Source organism: Talpa occidentalis, unplaced genomic scaffold (genome assembly GCF_014898055.3).
Source record: "Talpa occidentalis isolate TD23 unplaced genomic scaffold, MPIMG_talOcc4v2.1 talOcc4.4, whole genome shotgun sequence".
Taxonomy (NCBI): Eukaryota; Metazoa; Chordata; class Mammalia; order Eulipotyphla; family Talpidae; genus Talpa; species Talpa occidentalis.
The window spans coordinates 144,478,966-144,498,647 of NW_023604295.1; the positions used below are offsets into that span (position 1 = coordinate 144,478,966).

Sequence of the window (19,682 nt, forward strand, 5' to 3'; positions counted from 1 at the left end):
TGCATTACTGTAGCTTTGTAGTGTGCCTTGAAGTCAGGTGGTATAAGTCTTCTAACTTTGTCACTGATTATTCAAGATTGATTTGGATATTTTAGGTTCTTTGTATCTATATAAAGTTTAAAGTCAGCTTGTCCATTTCTATTAAAAAGTACAGTGGGGTTGAGACTATTAAAACTATAGAACAATTTGTAGAAAATTGAAAGTTAATAATAGTCTTCCAAACATAATCTGCCTCTTCATTAACTTGTCTTTCCCCAAATTTATCATAGCAACCTTCAGTATAGAGATTTTGTAAGCCTTTTGTTAAATATTTTACGGAATATTTTTGTTTATAGATGCTATAGCAAATGAAATTCTAAAAAAAATATAGTTAGCATTAGTAGATACACAGTTGATTTCTACATTAACCTTATGGCTACTAAATTCACTACTTAGTTTTAAAGGTTGATTTTGTAAATCTGTTAGGATTTTTGCTCATAAACAATCATGTCATTCGCAAGTACAGTGAGTTTTAACTTCTTCAGTTTACATGCTTGCTCGCCTCAATGAAATGGCTAGAATGTTCTGTACATTATTAAACAGGAGTGATGAGAGCAAACCTCTTCACTATTCATGTAACACAGGGAAGATGTCTACTGTTTCAGTATGAAATACAATGTTATTGGTGACATTTTCTTGTAAATACCATTACAGAGTTTGCTGAGATTTTACGAAAAGTTTTCTCACTAGCTCATTTGTCTAATGATTTCTTTGCAGCTGTTTAAATAGTCAATATGATTTTCTCTTTTATTCTGATAATGCAGATTACCTGCCCTCCTGGGATAAACAGTTTGGTCATAATGTGTTATCCTTTTTCTATATTGCTGTATCAACTTACCCATACTTAGTAGAGTTATGCTGGTCTCAGAAAACACGTGCAGAAGCGTTCCCCTTCCATTTTCTGAGCAAGCTCATAGAAGATGAATGTATTTCTCCCATCAGTGTTTGGTAAAATTAACCAGTGAGACGAGGTTTTCCTTAGAGATTTTTAGATGATTCATTCATCTAAAATCCTTTAATACAGGAAATTCAGATTTTCTGTTACATCTACATCAGATTTGGTAAGAGATGCTTTTCAGGGGATTTGTCTATTTCATCCAGATTGCCAAACATTTTTGTGCTGGGTGTTGGGGAGATTCGCGTGTGAGGCTTCAGAGTCTGGGATGACAGTGATAGCCCTTCCCTTTCCCTTGGCTGGCCTAGTTAGGGATTTATCTTCTTTTCACAGAATTAACTTGGTTTTGTTTATGTCCTACTTCACTGATGTCTTCATTTACTTCTGGTTTTGCTTTATGCTTCTCTATGACTAAGCAGCTTGGCCATTGTTACCTTTATTGTTTTTAATGTATTTAAAGCTTTAGTTTTTTTTCTCTAAGAATCACTTTTAGCTGGATCCCGACTAACAGCTGCCTCACCCCCTCACTTTGGTTTTCAGAAGCCAAGAATAATAGTTGCAGCAAATACTGTTACAGTTTGATTCTATATATTGCATTTTCCCTGCATCCTTTAATAGGTAATGTCTTCTTGAAAGAGAGGATCCTAATTTCTAGCATGGGGCCTCAAGGATGGACAGTTCTTAGTAAATGTTACTTGAGTACTTTGGGAAGAACTGTGCGTTAAGCATCAGGAGAGTTAGGTTTCCGGACTTACTTCTGGTATTACCTTGCATCCTTATCGGGTTTGTGCTTTAGTGTCCTCATCATGACAGGTGAGAATAGATTATTAAAAAAAACTTATTTTCTCTGATATTGTACAATTTGAATTCTATTGGAATGAGAATTTTTACCAGAAAAATAATGTTTGCAAGTTCTTAAACATAAAAAAAAAACCAGCAGTTACTTTCTGAGAATGACATATTTTCTATTATCAGTGTGTTTTGTTGATTCATCAGCTCTCTGGTTAGAAATATAAAATGGCAGACTTCTTCTCAGCAATTGGAAGAATCAAAACCCAAAGTATTATGGTGGGTTTTGTATATTTTAAACCTTGTTGATGAGCAGGATAGGGAGCAAGAGTCCTGCTTGACCTCCTAGCTGCAGTGTCATCTGGCTCATTTTTCAGGGTTGTGCTCATTTAAAAATCAAAATCTGTGCCTCTCTTCAGTTGTGTCGGGCAGAACCCTATTTCCGAGACTGTCTTGACATAACTATCAATATCCAGGAGGCAAACTTAATGAACATTTCCCAAAAAAGCACCCCAAATAACCAATTCATTATTTCTTAGTAAGGACTGTGGCTGGCATGGCATTTATGTGCAGGCAGGAAACTTTAGTGAGGTGTTTCCAAACCTGATGATAGTAGAGAATGTACACCTGCGCACGTATGTGCGTTCTGCATTTGGTGTCCTTAGGATTGACACCAAAATCCAGATGTTATTGGACAATTCAGATAAATCTTGGTCCAGATTTTGGGACTGAAGGAGGCAGAAAAGATTTTGTACTTTGTGAGTAATGGAAATTAAATTAACATTTCATCATTATTACTTACCAATTTGGTGAGAGGAGCTGAGTCTGAGGTTGAGGACCTGAAAGTTTCCTATTTCAGGCCGTGGATCCTAGAGCACGTGTGAGAGTCCACACAGAGCTAGACTCAAGCCCTCCAATTCTGTTAACCACAGAGATTCTTACAGAGGACTGCGGAGGATTTGATAGTCCTGAGCAGTGTTCTTAGAGGCCACAGCTTTCCTGGAGTGAGTCAGAAAACAGTTTCCAGGCGATAATAAAGAGACTTGAGCATCTGCTGCCATCTTCTGTCCCACGAGCACAGCCCTCAGTGCCGGGAGACAGGAAGTGATTATAGATCCACTTTTGTAGATCACTTTCTTCCAGAAATAGAAACATCCTTCCCAAGAAATAATCTGATGCATTTCATTTCCCCCACTTCTAGCTCTTTATTTTTAAGTGGTTCTTAGTTTTATCTGTGTGACTTATCCCTGCAGCTTCATTGTTAAGGGTCTCTGAGACAAGAGCTATTGTTTTTTTTTTTTTTTTTTTTTTTTTTTTTTTTGTGGGACCCTCGCCGGTGGCTGGGGATTGAACTGGCGCTGCAGAGGCTGTGGGCAGCCTCTCAACCCAGAGCTCAACCGCTGCGCCACTAGGGGAAGCCCAAGAGCTATTGTTTTATTTTGTTTTGCTTTATTTTGTTTTGTTTTATTCTCTGTGGAGTATCTGGCTAGGGCTGGACACCTTAGGGCTTACCAGGGAAAGATAACTGGTAGAACTACCTAGAGGCTGCTCTGAGAGTGAAGAGCGATTCCTGTGTCCCCAGTTATGCCCAATTCATTTATTCATCCTTTTTTTTTTTTTATGTTGTGCTCTTTTTGTGCTAAAGCCCTTAAACAATCACCTCTAAGCATTTTCCAGCTTTCTGCCTCCCAGGATCTCCTGGTCTGATGGACAGATGTAGCCATACGTTCCAAGGCAGGTTGCATTTGTATGGGCGAGATGCTTTGGGGATGGAGCACATAGTTCTTATTAAGAGGCGCTGGGCTGATAGTACACGAAGAGAAATGCTGTCAAGCTAAGTTTTGAAGGCTGGGTAGCGTTTGGTTTTTGTTTCCTTTTAAATTCTCAGATCATTGTCCCATCCTTCCCTCCCCATTATAAAAATTGCTCTTAACTAAAGTTATTGGCTTAAATTATGATTTGGAGGGAACATTAGCATCTTTTATAGTCGGCCCTACTTCTGTGGCTTACCAGAAAGTGTAGGATTCCACAGAGCCCCACATGGGTGGGCTGTACAAGCTTATTTAAAATGACCCCGTGATACCACAAAAAAGAGCAGTGGAATTGGATTCAGAAGACCCAGGTTCAAGTCCTGATTGTGTCTCTTAGAAACCTGCCATCACAGTTGGAAAATGGTCTAGTTCCTAGATGCCCACGGACTTCAGTCTGCAGCCTGGGAAAGCTCAGGAGTAGACTGGGCCCTAGTGTGAAGTGTCATTGGGCGGCTCTGTTAGCCGGGCTGATGACAGGCCATACAAGGCAGCGCAAGTAGTTTCCTAGATCAGTAGGAAGCCTGGATGTCCACATTCGCGTGCTGAAGAGCAGTCCTGCAGGTGCCTCTGTTCAAAGAGGGTCTTTCAGGGCCAGGTAAGACTAAACACGACATTACCAGAAAGCCCTGACAGTGTGGTGTCTCACAGGAAAGCGGAGCTCACAGGCTGTTCTTTAGGGAAGTGCTGTCTGGTTTTGGTCATTCAAATTTCATAAGAATTTCTGCTTAATTGCATTTCGGATGAAAATACATCTCCATATTTGGGCACCCCTGAACGGGGGAGAGCATATATTTCTAAAACACAAATAATGATATAAACCAGTGTTAACTCAATTTTAAAAAGTGACAATTCTGAAAAGCAGAGTGGTGAAAGTCTTTCATGTAAATGTAAAATATTTAATTTCAAAAACTTGAATTTTTTTATGCCTCCATTTCTACTCCTGTAAAAGCTAATGGAACTCCTGTCCCTGGCGGAGCTGTTTTTGGAATGGAGTTAAATTGCTGTTTGAAAATTATTGACTTGCCCTGTGTCCTGCCTCTTCCGGGCACATAGGGGAGGCCTCGGCATGTTTGCAGCAACTCGCCTCCCTGCCTTGGGCCTTGGATGCCCCGTGCAGCGGAAGGACCACAGCAAAGGTCTCTCTCCTCCAGGTGGACTCCCGTGTACGCAGCTGCCTGCCCCCTGTGTGTTTCCCAGAGATGCATGCTGCAGTTCTGCTGATGAGTTAGCTCATCTTTTAAGAAATGCTGTAGGCTTTTAATAAATACCCATTAAAAGGGAAATTTACAATGTGACTTCAGAATGCCTTAGTCTTAAGATGTTCTCATTTACTTTGTTAAATATACTTATTTACAGTTCTCCTTTTTGGGATATTTAATCAACCTTATGCTTTCTCCATAATATATGCGCTTAGTATGAAAAGCTGTTTTCCTCAGATTCAGTAATTGACGTTCAGAGGTCAAGTATATGTCATGTCCTTGTGACGTCATGTACTTCTGCCCCATGTGTCTTGGTATCTGCCTGATTGAGCAGATGTGGGACTTTATGATTTGATTGTTTCAGAGCAGCCAAGAGATTTACTATCTTTGGCAAGATTTGACAAGATCGGAGCCCTTCTTCCCCCTGGTTTATGATTCATCTTTGAGTAACTTTGGACCAGTTGTTTCCCTTTAGTTTTGGTGGCTGTGTAATCACTGCCACTACCCTGTGGGGCTAGCACTGTGGGGGTGATCCCGTGGGAGTACGACTTCCTCTGCAAGGCAGGGGAGGCAGTAGTAGTGCAAAAGAGTTTGAATGTCTGAAATGAAAGACTTCAAAATTAGTTCTCTAAGTCAGTGATTCCTTACGGTCTTATTTTTGTTATTATTAACATTAAATAATTCAGACTTTATTGATAATTAATGAAGGTATGAACCTAAAGGAGTAGTTAAAAAAAAATATGGAAATTTTGTGATTTTTACTTTGCAAGAAAGACCTATAAACTTCTTTGAAAAGAAGCTAAGTGGTCATAAAGGGCTTCCCTCATGTGAATAGAAAATTGTGGAAAGGGTGTACTGACAATTCTTGACCTCTAGGACATTAGGGGCATTGAAAAGGAGGGAAAGCTGACGTCCCTTGCTGAATTGTCTAAGGAGTTGTGATAAAATACAGAGCAAGGACTTCGCAGTCAGACAGGCCAGCTTGGATTTTATGAGTTCTGGACCCTTGGACAAAGTATTCAATGTCTTTGAATTTCACTGTCTTCATCTGTAAAACAGAGATAACCAGACACGTTCGTGGCATCGCTCCCTGTCTGGAGCACGCCCAGTGCTGTGCCTGCCCCTCAGGGGCCTCTGGATACAGTTCCCCTCCCCTCACATCAGTAGCCTCCTTAGCAAATGATTTTGACTCTGGCTTTTTGACCATTAAGGTCATTAATTCAAACAGCTTTGAAACTAAAATAGCATTCACTACTCCAAGATCTTGTTTTTGTGAGAGAAAAATAACTTCTAATTTTGTAAATCATTGCTAAGATTGATAGGCTTCACAGAAAGACTTCTGTGTATATAAAAGACCTTTCTTTTAATTATTGTTATAATTCAGAGACATACTGTCTCCCCTCTTTTTATTTAACATGAATCTAAAATATGGAGTAGAAAATAAATAATGCCTGGTTTTCACTTATGTGGACAATTGCTAGGAATTGAAAAATTGAAAGCTCACAATTGAAATCATTGCTTTCAAGGAGTCGATGATTGTAGCATGTGGGGGGAATAATAATGAAAATGACGGTCGCTGTGTGCTGGTGCAGTCACCCCAGTTCCAGGAGGTGCAGGCACTGTTACCCTCATTTGGCATCTAAGAGACCAAAGCCTGGTGAGGCTAATGATGCTCCTGATTGCAGAGCTAGGAAGTAGAATGCCAGGGTCTGAACTCACTCAGCCTAGCCCCAGAGCCCGTGCTCTGAGCTCTCTCTACATTGGGAGAACTAAGAGCACAGTCCCTCTGATGGCAGCAAATAGCCTGCATCTGTGGTAGTTGTTTACTTTCAGGTTTGCTCTGCAGGTATTCTGAGAGAAGCCTCACAAAGTGCATTGGAATCACTATTGAGACCAGGCCAGATTATTGTATGAAGCGGCATTTAAGTGACATGTTGACCTATGGTTGCACCAGACTGGAGATTGGGGTGCAGAGTGTCTACGAAGACGTGGCCAGAGATACCAACAGGTAAGATGTCAGCAAATGACTTTGCATAAGCTGCCTTCTCCCCCACCCCAGAAATAGCTACATCCATGCTCATCCTTTTTTGCCACTCCTCTAGCTTGCTTTTCCATCACCCTGTGGAACATTCTGCAATAACCGATATGTTTGTACCCCTGCACTGTCCAAGACAGCAGTGCAGCTGAGGAACTGAATTTATTTTAATTATTTTAAATACAAACTTCAGTATCTCCGTGTGCCTTCTGGCTACCGTATTATACGTTGCAACTATTAGATATTTGGGTGTAGTATGCAGGAGAGCCCTCGTCTACTCACATTTGGAAGCCATTAGCAAAAAGAGAAGGGACTGAAGCCGTGGAAATGAAGGAATATCCAGAGACCATGGGGTGGAGTCCTAGTTCCAGGGTCCCTCTGCAGTGAATGGTAGTGTTAGTGAAGGGGTAACACATGGCTTCGGTGCTTGGGTGCCCCCAGCTGTTACAAGGGCTGGCTTCCTGCTGGGTTGTGCCCTGGAGGGTGCCAGTCTAAGATGACTGAGCTGCCTGGCCCCCAGTTATTCTGCCTTGTCACCAAATAATCTCTTTTCATTTCCTAAGGACCTGCCGGGCCCAATAGGGGAAATCCATTTTTGCCTACAAGTCAGTCTCTTTCCCAGTCACCTCAAGAGTTTTTTTTAAAGGAAAGATCCTATCAAGCTGCTGCTTCTACATGGTTTTGAGCCCATGTCCATGTTTTTGACTTAGATACCTACAGTAGTAAGCTTGTATCTACTAAATCGGGTCATTGTAGTAGATGTTAGCTGTGGTTCCCCCATCCTTCACCCGGCATCTTGAGTGGGTGCACAAGGAACTTCTGAGCACACTCAAGTAAAAGGATTTGTTTTCAGAGGGTGGAGAGGTCAAAGTGACTGAGGTTTTTCTCCCCCAACCATGTTCTTCATTATAGAATTTCTGTTACATGTTCCAGAGGTAGCACACCCTATTCCGTGGGTTGGCTGTATCGCCCTTTATGTACTACCCAGCGAATTTTCTGTCCTTAGGGGCCACACCGTGAAGGCCGTGTGCGAGTCCTTCCACCTGGCCAAAGACTCCGGTTTCAAAGTCGTGGCTCACATGATGCCAGATCTGCCAAACGTGGGGCTGGAGAGAGACATCGAGCAGTTCACGGTGAGCGCTGTCTCCCGAGGCCCGTGCACATGCATCCGTCCAGCTCACTGTTGCTCTCTCCCGTCATTAAGGCAGTCCATCCTCACCGCAGCTGGAGAAAGGTTACCCCTGGCCAGCCATTTCAATCTGAAATGTTTACCCAGCAGAAAGGCATGCAAATATGTACCAAGGGACCTGTGTACAAATGCCTGCTGGTAACACCAAAGCAGAAAGAGCTCAGTGTCCCTTCACAGTAAATGTCCCTTCACAGTAAACCGTGGTGTGGTCACGTGGGAAGTGCTGTAAAGCCCTAAGAATAAAGAAATTCCAGCTTCATGCGACAGCGAGAGCTGGTTCTATTCAGCTTAATGTTAAGACAGAGAAGCCAGATACTGCCTCTAGTGTCGTTCTGTTAGTGTAAAGTTCAGAGACTTGGGTGGAATTAAAACTGGAAACAAGCATGACCTGATCCTCTGAGATGTTGATAATGTTCTTTTTCTTGACTTAAGCACCTGGGTGCTGGTTCATGATTTGTAAATTTGTCCAAATGTACACTTGTGGTTTGTGTACTTCACATTTAAGACATACTTCAATAAAAAGTTTATATAGAACTTTTCAAAGCTTTTTTAGAAAATTGGGCTTATTTGGAATCCACAGCCTTTTCTGAATTGTTGACAGTATAAGTCACACTTTTATATCTTTTTATTGTTACATCTACCCAGAATTCCTTATTAGCAGCCCACAGATATATTCCCTCTTGGTTTTTGTTCCGTAGGAATCCTGCCAAGGCAGAGGTCTGCTGGTATAATCACAGAATCACATCTCGGTGGGGGCAGGATGCTGGCCTGGCTGGGGTCCCTGTGGGCACTCCCTGGCCCTAAGATGCCTACAGCCTCACCTCGGGCCTGTGTGCCTGTGTGTGCCGACTGTAAATTGGCTTAGTGCACAGACCTGGTGGTTTAGATCACTGCTGTGTCACTGTGTAACCCTGCTCATTGGCATCTGTCCTAGCAATAGGTGCAGAGCTTGTAGCTGTGTGTGATAAACAGCACTTTGCTTATTATATTTTCTAGTAACTCAGACTTGTTTTAGAAATGCAGTTTTCTTTTTTTATATAAAGCTGAAAGGCCTTATTATAAGAGAATGTTCATTTCATCCTTTCCAGGTAGCCTCAGAGAGGACTTTGTTACCCAGAATAACTTCTAGCTGTGTTGGTGTTTTACTCTCTTACAAATTAGACTGCTCCTGAATGCCCTTTAATGTTCTCTTTGTTTTTCTGGATTTATGTTTTTGAAATTCGTACTTTAATGGGGGCTTGGTGGGAAAGATAAACACTTAAATTGTTCATGTTTAACCAGAAGTCCAGAACCAGTTCCATCTAGTTCCATTCTTAACAAAAGAATGTGTCAGCCCACATTTCTCCTAAACTTATTTTGCACGAGCAGAAGCCCCATGTTCCAGTGTGGATTCCAGGGATCTAAAGAATGACTTGCATTCATGCACTGTGTGGTGAGCCGTAGAATATTTTTCAAAGGCATGTGAATCTTCAATATATAAATGTTAGAGGGGAAATTACACAGAATTACAGAAAAATATCCCGAAGCCCCAGTGGTGCACAAACAATACATTATGTAAAAATATGACAGAAATCAATGAGATCGAAAAAGCTATGATTACGTTGTTTTGAAAAGCAAGTTCAACAGTGGAAAGCTCTGCAAGAACAGCGCAGCTCCAGCTCAGGCATCTTTCCAGTTCACAGAAGGTAGCACCGCTGAGCGTGCAGATGTGAGTGTCAAGGCGGGGTAGGGGACTGCACAAGTCCACCTTTGTCCCTGTGTCACCCAGCAGGCGGGGGTTCTGGAAAGGAGAGTGCTGGTGTCTCTCTGCTACATCCCCTCTGAAGAAATAAGGCAGCCGGCTGGGTGATGCAGGACAGGAAATGACTGTGTCAGAGTAGATGAATCAGACTATCACTTAGTGTCCAGATAATAAATGGAGCGTGGGCCCTGGGTTAGGGAAGGTGCTACCAGTTGGTTGGAGGACAGAATGGGCTCACCCAGGGCTCAGCATACTTTTTCCGCAAAGATCCTTACAGTGAACATTGTCAATTTGCAGGCCGGATGATGATCTCTGTCATAACTTTTTAAAGTTTAAGCAAATATATTCTGTTACTCAAGGAGGGATACCGTTGAGAGGTGAAAGCAGGCACTGCATAAATGGTCAGTGTGATGATAAGAAAGCAATAACAAAGGAATCAGTGGGATTTTTTTTTTTTTTTTCAAGTGAGGCAATTTATCTTTGAGGGTCAGGAAGGCCTCTCTGAAGAAGTGGACTTCAAACTAAGACCTGAAGATTAGCTAGACAAAGAAAAATTGATGAAGTTTCCAGGCAGAGGAAATTGCCTTTGCACAGACAGAAAGGCAAGGTGGTGAGGCTGCGGGAGGGGAGATGGCCGCGGCGCACAGGCCGGCCTTGCGGGGGCTTCGCAATCTAGCCGCACAAGCCACACCGGCCCGGGAGGAAAATTCCCCTTGGGTGATCTCTGCATCACTGATGGATACACAATTTTCTGTTCTGTTTTCACAGGAATTTTTTGAGAACCCTGCTTTTCGTCCTGATGGTCTGAAACTCTACCCTACCTTAGTGATTCGCGGAACTGGACTTTATGAGCTGTGGAAGTCAGGGAGATATAAGAGTTACTCTCCCAGCGACCTAGTCGAGTTGGTGGCTCGGATCCTGGCCCTCGTGCCTCCGTGGACGCGAGTGTACCGCGTGCAGAGGTAGCGTGTTTCCTGTTACTCAGAATCAGTCACTAAGCCATCTGTTCATGATTTCTAAGGAGAATAGCCTGATTTCATATCGAGGGTTTTGAGTTATTTTTAATTAAAAACGGGATATTTAGAATGCTCTCTGTAAATCAAGAGGAGAGGAATAGAAATGATGAGACAGGAGAGCCGAGCTGCTTTGCTAGTATCACACTCGTGTTTCTCTCTCCGTTCGTTCAGGAGTCGGGAGGTGGAGTTGAGAAGGCCTGGGAGGTAGTGTCCCTTTCGGAAGCTTACAGTCTCATCGGGACTTGTCCTCCAGGTGTGCTTTGACCTGTATTTGCTGGTCATTTCTACCACCCTGCCCTGAGCTGCCGATCCCAATATTACGAGTCCCACTGGTTAGCTACTGTTTGTACAGTCAGTTGCTGTCAGGAAAACTGACAAATAACATAAAATGATGAATACTAAAAGCAAGAAGTATCAACCAGAGGAAATTACCAAGGATATGAAAAAATGGATTTGCTTAAAGGTCAAAGAACGTTTATAACAGATTTCTGCGACAACATCGATTTCTTAACTTTTTTATCTTATTGGCCCAATTTAAGGATCTAAATTGCCTATATTATCTCTGTTATTTAAAAAACACCCAAGAATACTAAGGAGATATTGAACAGAAAATTGAACTGTTGAAATTGTTTGCATTTTCCTTCCCCTTGTTTTCCAGGCATTTCTGGAACAATTCAGTCCAAAAGTTATTGGGGGGGGGGGGCGGAATGGTGCAGGCCTTGCTGGGGAGCACAGGAGCCACGGGCCCAGGGCGTGTGCACAGGGGTTCTGTGGAGAGGCTGGTGTGTGTGGCCCAGATGTGGTGAAGCGGGCCTTTCCACAGTGCCCGGCCTGGCACAGGGTGTCACAGCTGGGTGGCAGGAGGAAGACAGCAACAGAGATTGGGGGTTATTTGCAGGAGTTGGCCTAGTAAGCAGGTACAGTGAGAACCGTGGGAGCTAGGTTTTTTGTTACCTGAAAGGGGATTACAAATATTATAAGGAGAATAAATCCTGTTGTGTTTTGGACTAGGAGATATTGGTGTCAGTTCATGGTTATCAACAGATAAGTAAATGTAATAAAGTCATATATATTTCACATGTGATACATGTTACGTACGTAATATGTGATATAATAAATTAGTATAGGAAGTATAATGGGCGAGTGTCCTTTTCACAGTCTGTTTAGTGTCACAGCTTTTACATTCTGTGCTCCGTTGTGATTTCAGGGTGTGATTTCACTGCCCCAAGCACAGCGCTGAGTCTGCCGTGTCCGGTGCATGGAGGCTATGATGTGCCTCCTGGGGACGCGGCCATATGCTTTGTACACACATGCGCTTTAGCACTGTTGGTGTGAGTTCCGCGTTAACAAGTCACCTGTATACACGTGGGTTGTCTTTAAAGAGAAACACCTAAGGCGAGGTATTGATCAGTTCATGAAAATATTGTGGGCAGGAACTCTCAGGAACCTAACCTCATTTTTCCCCAAGGAGTGATGCTTTAACATTCATTGATGCGGTACCCACAGCAACTTTGTGGGATGTAAATTACGAGAATTGACTGGGTGTTGTTTCTGGCATGCGTACTGAGTACAGAGGCAGGCAGCTGGGCAAAGTGAATGTCATCAGTAATCGTACCAATCACTGTGCCGCTGACAGTGTGTATCGAAAACAGCATCACTAGTGTGTTAAGCCAGACTCCATAATCTGAATCTCATCATGAGGGAACCTCAGACAAAACTAAAGTTAGGGACAGTCTATAAAAATGACCAACCTGTAGTCTTCAAATGTCTGAGGCTCGAGAAGAGAGTCCTATTTATAAGGAGACTGAAGAGAGCTAACCGGGACTTTTGCTGTACAGGACGTTGTTGGGACACCAGTGAGGCTCCGGTGGAGTCTGGGTCGGGTCCGTGTTTTCCTGATTTTGATGGGTGGACTGTGGTTACGTAAGAGAATTTCCTTGTAGGAAGTCCTTCCTCCAGGGTGTTGCGGCATCTTCCCAGTTTGCTTGCACATAGTTCAGGAGAATAGGTTTTTGTACCACACTTTGGACTTTAACTTTGAGACTGCTTCAACAAGTGAATACAATAGAAAGCAGCAAAGCAAGTAGTTGCACTAACAATGACTGTAAAAAAGGATCATTTGTCTTTAATTTGGGCAACAGGACAGTGAAGGCATTGTCCCCGGCACAGGGCTGCAGACAGCATCGTCTTTGCTGGCCCAACCTGTGAGAGTCCTGGCATCCTGTGCTCGGCCAGCCCCTGTGGCTCTTGCTAGGGCTGCAGAAACAAGCTTCTGCAGAAGCCATCAGAGAACTTGGAAGAAATTTACTACCTGCCCATCTCGGGGATACATAGCACATTTTAGGGGTATACAGTAGGTCATTGGGAGGGGGAGAGGAAGGGAGAGAGGCCCTGGAGCTTTGCTTTTATTAAGGTCCCAAGGTGGAGTGTGCTGGGTGTCAGAGTTCATTCTGTCTTGGCTGATTTAAAGCTTAAGAGTGCATGTTAGCACATGGGAAGGTAGAAGTGGGGTCACCTGAATGCTCAGGTATCCAGGTTACCCAGGACTTTCTGAAGATGGGGGTGTCTTCCTTTCCTCTCCAGAGGTTCTGCTAGTACCTGTGTCTTATAGCTGTAATAAGCTTTTCTAGATGCATGCCTTTTGAAATGGATGCCCGGCCCATAAAGACTTAAGTTCAGGCACTTATACTATAATCAAAAGGTCTTCATGTCAAGCACTGCTGCCAGCCGCCAGAGGAGAGTGCAAGTTCTGCCCAGCAGCAAAGCATGGCCGGAAACATCACAGAGTAGACAAAAAAGCAATAGCTGCGGACCCCAGAGCTTTCTTACCAAGAATCACAAGGTCAGCCCACACGGGCAGTCAGGAGCAAGAAGTGCACTGCAAGGAACCTTCGTACGGGAGCAGCGGACATCCCGCAGCCAGAGGCGGTCGAAGGCGTGATGGTCTGTCTGTGCACTAGGCTTCCTGTCATGACCTCGACAGTCCCTGGAGGTCTGCCACCTGGAGTGACCCCCAGCTGGAATGCCAGGCAGCCAGCCCATCCTCCATTTGTTCTTGAGGACCAGCCCTACAGGGGAATGGGGGCTTAAGACCTTGAAGTGCTTCTTCACCATTGTGTTGGCGTATTAAAACCTAATGGAATACTGTAAAACGGGTGCCCTCCTTAAAGATGTGGAACCAGTAATGTCCTCGTGAGTCTGAGGATGGCTTGTTTGAAGAGAATGACGACTCAGTTCGGTGGCGTCATCATCGGGGTCTGGCGGCAGGTGCTCAGAGGGGGCCGAAGGCGTGACGGTCTGTCTGGGCGCATAAGCTACTTGGCTTTGAATGAGGTCGTTTTGGGGGAGGGGGCTTGGTTTGTTTTTTGTTTTTTTAGTGTAAAGATTAAAACCTGCATGGTATATTCCATTAGTTTTATTTTTATGTGTTTTACATAGCCATGATGTTGCCGAAGAGCTCCTTTAGAATTTGTTTTTCAATGTGGCTAACTATGAGCTAATGTCAGTAGAACTTCTGTCTCTCTGTAAGCAAGGGCGCCACACTTCAGTGTTTCCCACCGAGTATTGCTGAACTATTATTACCCTGGCTACCTGTGTAGGAATTCAGTCAACCTGACTAAATTTTACTACTTGCCTTTTTTCCATCTTGTTTGCATGTTTTGTCTGTATATACAGTGTAGGAAATGATTCAGATTTATTTCATCTTGACTTCCTTTTTGTTATCACTGATTTGGGTCATAAGGGAGATGTGTGATTTTATTGAGCTGTCTCAAAAAAACTTCATAAACTTTACCTGTCTCAGAGGTCTGTCGAATGACCTCCCCTCTCCTGGACGAATAAGACAACTAGGAAACCAAAAGGCTGTGCCCAGGTTCATGTAGTACGCTCGCCGTTTAATACAGCTCAACAGGTGTGTCCTGGTCAAATGGCTTCCTGTCTTTGCCTAAGAACTTTCGGTTCCTTTCCCAGTGTTTTATAGTTCTACCCAGACATGGCAGGAGTCTGGCTTATGTTGACTTCTAGAATGAAACATATTTGTATCAAGAGCTCAATGGTCCAGTTTTGAAGGGGACAGCGTTAATGTGTAACCTAAGGGCCATCTACAGGTGTGTGCAGGAGAGAGCTGGGTGTTAGAAGTGTCAAGTCTGAGGACCTCCTGATTAGGGAAAAGAGAACTGCAGGGTTTTACCTCTGCAGTGTTTCTTCTGGCTTCAGTCTGAAAGTCCTAGAGCTATCTGAGAATATTGTAAACTAATAGCAATCTAAGAGCAGGAGGGTGCAGTTAAGCACCCTCAGTGTTTAATTTGGAAGCAGCCTGTTGTCTGGCTAGAAAGAAACCATTGATGACGGAGTAAAGCCTCCTCCCGTAGTGTTTAATCCAGATGATAATCACGTTTAGTGTTCTAAATCACAGTAAAGGAAATGCATGACTTTAGAAAACCTGGCTTATCTGTGTAGGTTCCCTCGTGTCAGCTTCTCCCAGTCGTAGGCAGTATACTCAGCGGTGACCAGTGAACCTGAACTCACCATGGACAAGATTTCTGGGGTCTCTTTTCAGGTGTGTCAGGAGGGAGGACAAAACAGGAGAAAGGAGGAGGGAAGATAGTTCAAGTGAAGCAGAGTTTTCCATTTGCCTTTTTAAAAACTGTGTTTTCCTGATTGATTACTTGATATTTTTACTTGGCCCTCCTCCCCACCCCACCAGCCTTTTTCTTAACTAATTTACACTGGTAATTTTATGACATTGGCAAGTCTGGCTTATCAGAAAGTCTGGCTTATCAGGATTCTGGGTGGCGGCCCGGAGGGTGCAGCATCTCTAGGATGCCTGGACACATGTGGAGCCCCATTAAACTGCTGCCTGCCCGCTGCTTGCCCGTTGTCTGCCTGGGTGAGCCACTGAAGTCACCGGGAAGCATTGACGAGGAATAGCAATTTGCAGCCAAAATGTTTCTGAAGCGTGAAACGTCAGACAAAAATGGCCGTGGATATCATTTTGAAAGATTTTTGATGAGCAAATTGCAAATATTAACACTTCTAAGCTTGAAATGTTTACCCCCTGAAAGAGAAAAGGAGAGGCTCTTGAATGTAATCTCCCTTCACACCAAGAATGTGAAGCTAGGTTGAAGTTGACACAGCTAGAATTAATTTCAGCACCCTCTTGGATGAAAGGAGCCAGTCGGGATGGTCAGTCACTTCACCCAAGTCTGAGCTCCTGGTGGCCTGCAACCGTGTCTGTTCAGGGCCCGGCTGCCCAGCATGCTGCTCTGCACACACACGCGCCCCGCTGGGTACGCATCTCCCTTCGCTGTCTGTGAAAAAGATGACCATTGAGCAGTCGCCACGTTTCTGTTCCCTAAGGCAGAAGAAGTCTAGGTGTGCGCCCACCAAAGACCAGAAAGCTGAGCCGCATCTTCGTCATGACAGACGTAGCCTCCAGGACAGCGCTGTGTGTCAGCACCCTCGGCAGGCCCAGAGTTATAGCCCTTCGCTGAATGGTGCTTCCGGGACACGTGACCTGTGTGGGCTCTGCTGTCACAATTTTGAAACTGTTGAGTCTTAAACAAGTGTCCCCCTGTTCTCATTTTGCTCTGGACCCTACAAATTATTAGCCCTGCTAGTATTTGTCTTTCTACCACCCAGTTCTGTTTAACATCACTATGTAAGCCTAGTCCTTTGAATTTACTTCTTTTGAAAATTTTAGTCTTGGGCCTCCCCGGTGGTGCAGCTTGAGTGCAGCACTGTGAAGCTGTCTGCAGCCTCTGCAGCATGGGTTCAATTCTCGGTCAGCCAGGGCGATACCCACATGGTGCAGCAGGCCTCTCCTGTCTCACCAGCTGCTCCCTCAGCAGTGTATTTCAGTCAGCCTGCCTGTTCTGTTCCCCACTCTGTCTCTGGTGAATCCTCTCACCCTCCTGCACCTCTGGCCTGTACCCCAGCTCTTGTATAAATAAAATCTTTTTTTAAGATTTGTTTATTTATACAAGAACCAGGGTACAGGCCAGATGCGCGGGAGGGTGAGAGGATTCAACAGAGCCAGAGCGGGGAACAGAACAGGCAGACTGACGAAGTACACTGCTGAGGGGAGCAGTGGGCGCGACAGGAGAGGTCTGCTGCACCATGTGGGATCCTCGCCAGCCGGCCGGCACTGCAGAGGCTGCAGACAGCTTCACAGCGCGGCGCTCAACCGCCTGCACCACCAGGAGAGGCCCAATAAATAAAATCTTCAAAAAATAATAAATAAATTTTAGTTTTTCCAAAGGTCCATTTCATTACTGAACATTTTTGCAGAGCTCTTCTTCCTTTCCCTCCTCCCCCTCTGCCCTTTCATTGCCTGTGGAGACCACGCCACAGGAGCGTTGCTAGCAGTGGGGCAGGCATCCGAAGAAATGAAGAGGAGAGGGGCGGACAGCTAGAGTAGTCGGGAGCTCAGTGAGGAGCACATGGTAAACACACTGAAGGTGAGAGCACTTTCTCACTCTTGAACCCTGAAAGATGCAAGGGTGAGAACAGGAGGCGCCGGACTGGAATCGTAATTCAGGATGGACTCCTCACAGGTTTTTAAATTTATGTGTAGAAATAGTTACAAGTGTATGTTCAGGTGAAGTGTATGTGAACGTTTGTGCACATGCGTATCTTAGCCGTGGACTCAATACAGAGGCAGTGACACCACGTGCTTGCCCGTAATTTTATCAGATTAACGTCATATATAAAACACTTTTAAATTTTAACTTGTGAGATTATTTATACATATATTTTTTAGTTGCTTACAAAATATTTCAGGGTATTAGGGCATGAAAAAGACTTTCTCTGGCTTATGTAATATGTTTAAACAGTCAATTATTTAAAACATATTTGCCCATTCCTTGCTAAAATAAACCGTATTTTTTGGCTATAAGAGCCTTCATTCAGTTTCATCTGGTTACTAATTTTAAAAACGTTTAAATAAATTATCGTTCCAAAGAGACAAAGCTAATTTAATCACTCCAAAATGTCTCTCCCCTATCTTTCTCACTTTGCGCTTCCTGGTGTCACGGTCCTAAAGAGTGTTGGCTTGTACAATGTCTTCATGAAGCCTGCTGCTGGAGTGGCTTTTGACACTTCTGAGTGAGTGAGGATTCATAAGAACCAAGCGGGTGAAGAGGCTGTTTGTCTCCCTGGCAGTGGAGGGGTGAGTGGAAAGGAAGAAAACTAAGTTGATTCCGAAGCAAAAAGGAGCAGCAGTGCTAACCGGCCTAGTCCGTGGTTGTCTGATGAGCCAGATCACAGGCCAGACAGATCGGGGGCTTGTCCTCGACTAGAAAGCAGGCGTGCTGCTCATTTTCCTACTCAGGTGTTCTTTCTGACGTCTTCAGAGACTGGTTTTTGTCTCGAAGAAGGTGGGGAGCCGTGAACATGGAACTTGTGATGGCAGCCTTTGTTGGAGCTGTCCCTGAGGCCAGCACTTTACACTGAATACGTCATGCCAGGAAATAAAGCTCTTCTCTCTTCTTTGGGCAAGCTGTTCTTCTGTTGCAGAATTACTTCAGGTGTACGTTTTTGGAAAACAGGGAATATTTTCTCTGAGATTGTTTCTTGGTGAGCCAGGTTGTGATTTTCCTGGTTACTAGTCATTGAGCAGCTATGGAACGGGTCACTAATGGTGACTTATTTCTCCACTGGAAACAAATTGGATTTTGTGAGGCCTCCCCTGTGGTGCAGAGGCTAAAGCCTCAGCACTATCAAGCTATCACCAGCCACTGCAGCATGAGATCGATCCCTGGCCAGGGAGCTGACCCACGGGGAGCAGCAGTGTCTCGCCTCCTGCTCCCCTCAGCAGTGTGTTTCAGTAGATCTGCCTGTTCTGCTCCCCACTCTGTCTCTGGTGAATCCTCTCACACCCCACACCTCTGACCTACACCCCAGTCAGTTCTTGTATGCATAAATAAGTCTTTTTTAAAAAATTGGATTTTGTAAAAAAAAAAATATATATATTTACTATAGGTGTTTCTTCAGCCAAAACGCATTACTGGTGGCTATTGGACATTTGTCTTGTACTTTATGATCATATCATATAAAGTGATTTTTCACTTGGGTGTTTCTCGCAGTAGTGTTAGGTTTCTCCCTAGTGTTAGGTGAAAATCATTTCATAGATGGGAAGATGGGGGTGGGGGCATGGTTAGAATATATATTCAGCCTCTGCTCTCTCTGGTCTGCTTTGTAGGGTTTTGTTGTTGTTTTTTAATATCATTACCTGTGGAGAGTGACTTATATTTTACCACCCTTTCTCCTGCAGAGATATTCCAATGCCCTTAGTCACCTCAGGAGTAGAACATGGTAATCTGAGAGAGCTGGCGTTCACAAGAATGAAAGACCTTGGCATACAGGTAAGCACTTGACCGTGACTGATGATGTGAAACAAAACACTTGGCTTCTGTCCCACTGGCAGACTTGGCAGTTCAGTCAAAAAATGTTCATAGAGTGAAGACCCGACTTCTGTATTAGGTTGTGAAGTTGAAGCCAGGGGTGTAAAGGCTGCCTCCTTCCCCTCACCCCCTCCGCTTTCTCACCAGAAAGTGTAGGTTCATCTACTTGATGGTGGTTTCTCCTGCCTACTCAGATTACCAAATGTATTCCTACCTCCCTTTTTGAAAAACATGTTTTCTCTTGAAGTACCGAGTTTGAGTCTTGACTAGTGGTTATGGAAGAATGTGAGGTGGTGACATTTGAAGAAACAAGAATTACCTGCAAGAAATAGTTACAAAACCATGCTACTGTCTGCATAGACCTGTCCCCAGGTCCCCATCCACCCCATGTCTGTTCTCTCACAAATATTTAGGCACCTCCTCTCTGCTGGCCCTGGAAATACAGAAAGCCCCGGAATCTACAATCTTACAGTCTCTGCAAATGATTCTTAAATCACAATGAGGTTTGACACTTGTGCCTAGAAATTTCTTCTTAGAGCTGGACACTGACTTCTTCTCTCCACCTG

At 44.0% G+C, this 19,682-nt stretch overlaps 1 protein-coding gene across 3 annotated transcripts in view; it reads left to right on the forward strand.

Moving 5' to 3' along the window:
• ELP3 (elongator acetyltransferase complex subunit 3) overlaps positions 1-19,682 on the forward strand; it is a 56,253-nt gene that overhangs the window by 16,696 nt on the left and 19,875 nt on the right. For all 3 annotated transcript variants that reach the window (XM_037526515.2, XM_054701078.1, XM_054701079.1), the window contains 4 exons: positions 6,580-6,741; positions 7,775-7,901; positions 10,467-10,660; positions 18,987-19,077. In XM_037526515.2, the coding sequence (XP_037382412.1) occupies positions 6,580-6,741; positions 7,775-7,901; positions 10,467-10,660; positions 18,987-19,077 (574 nt within the window). The remainder of the gene's footprint in view (positions 1-6,579; positions 6,742-7,774; positions 7,902-10,466; positions 10,661-18,986; positions 19,078-19,682) is intronic.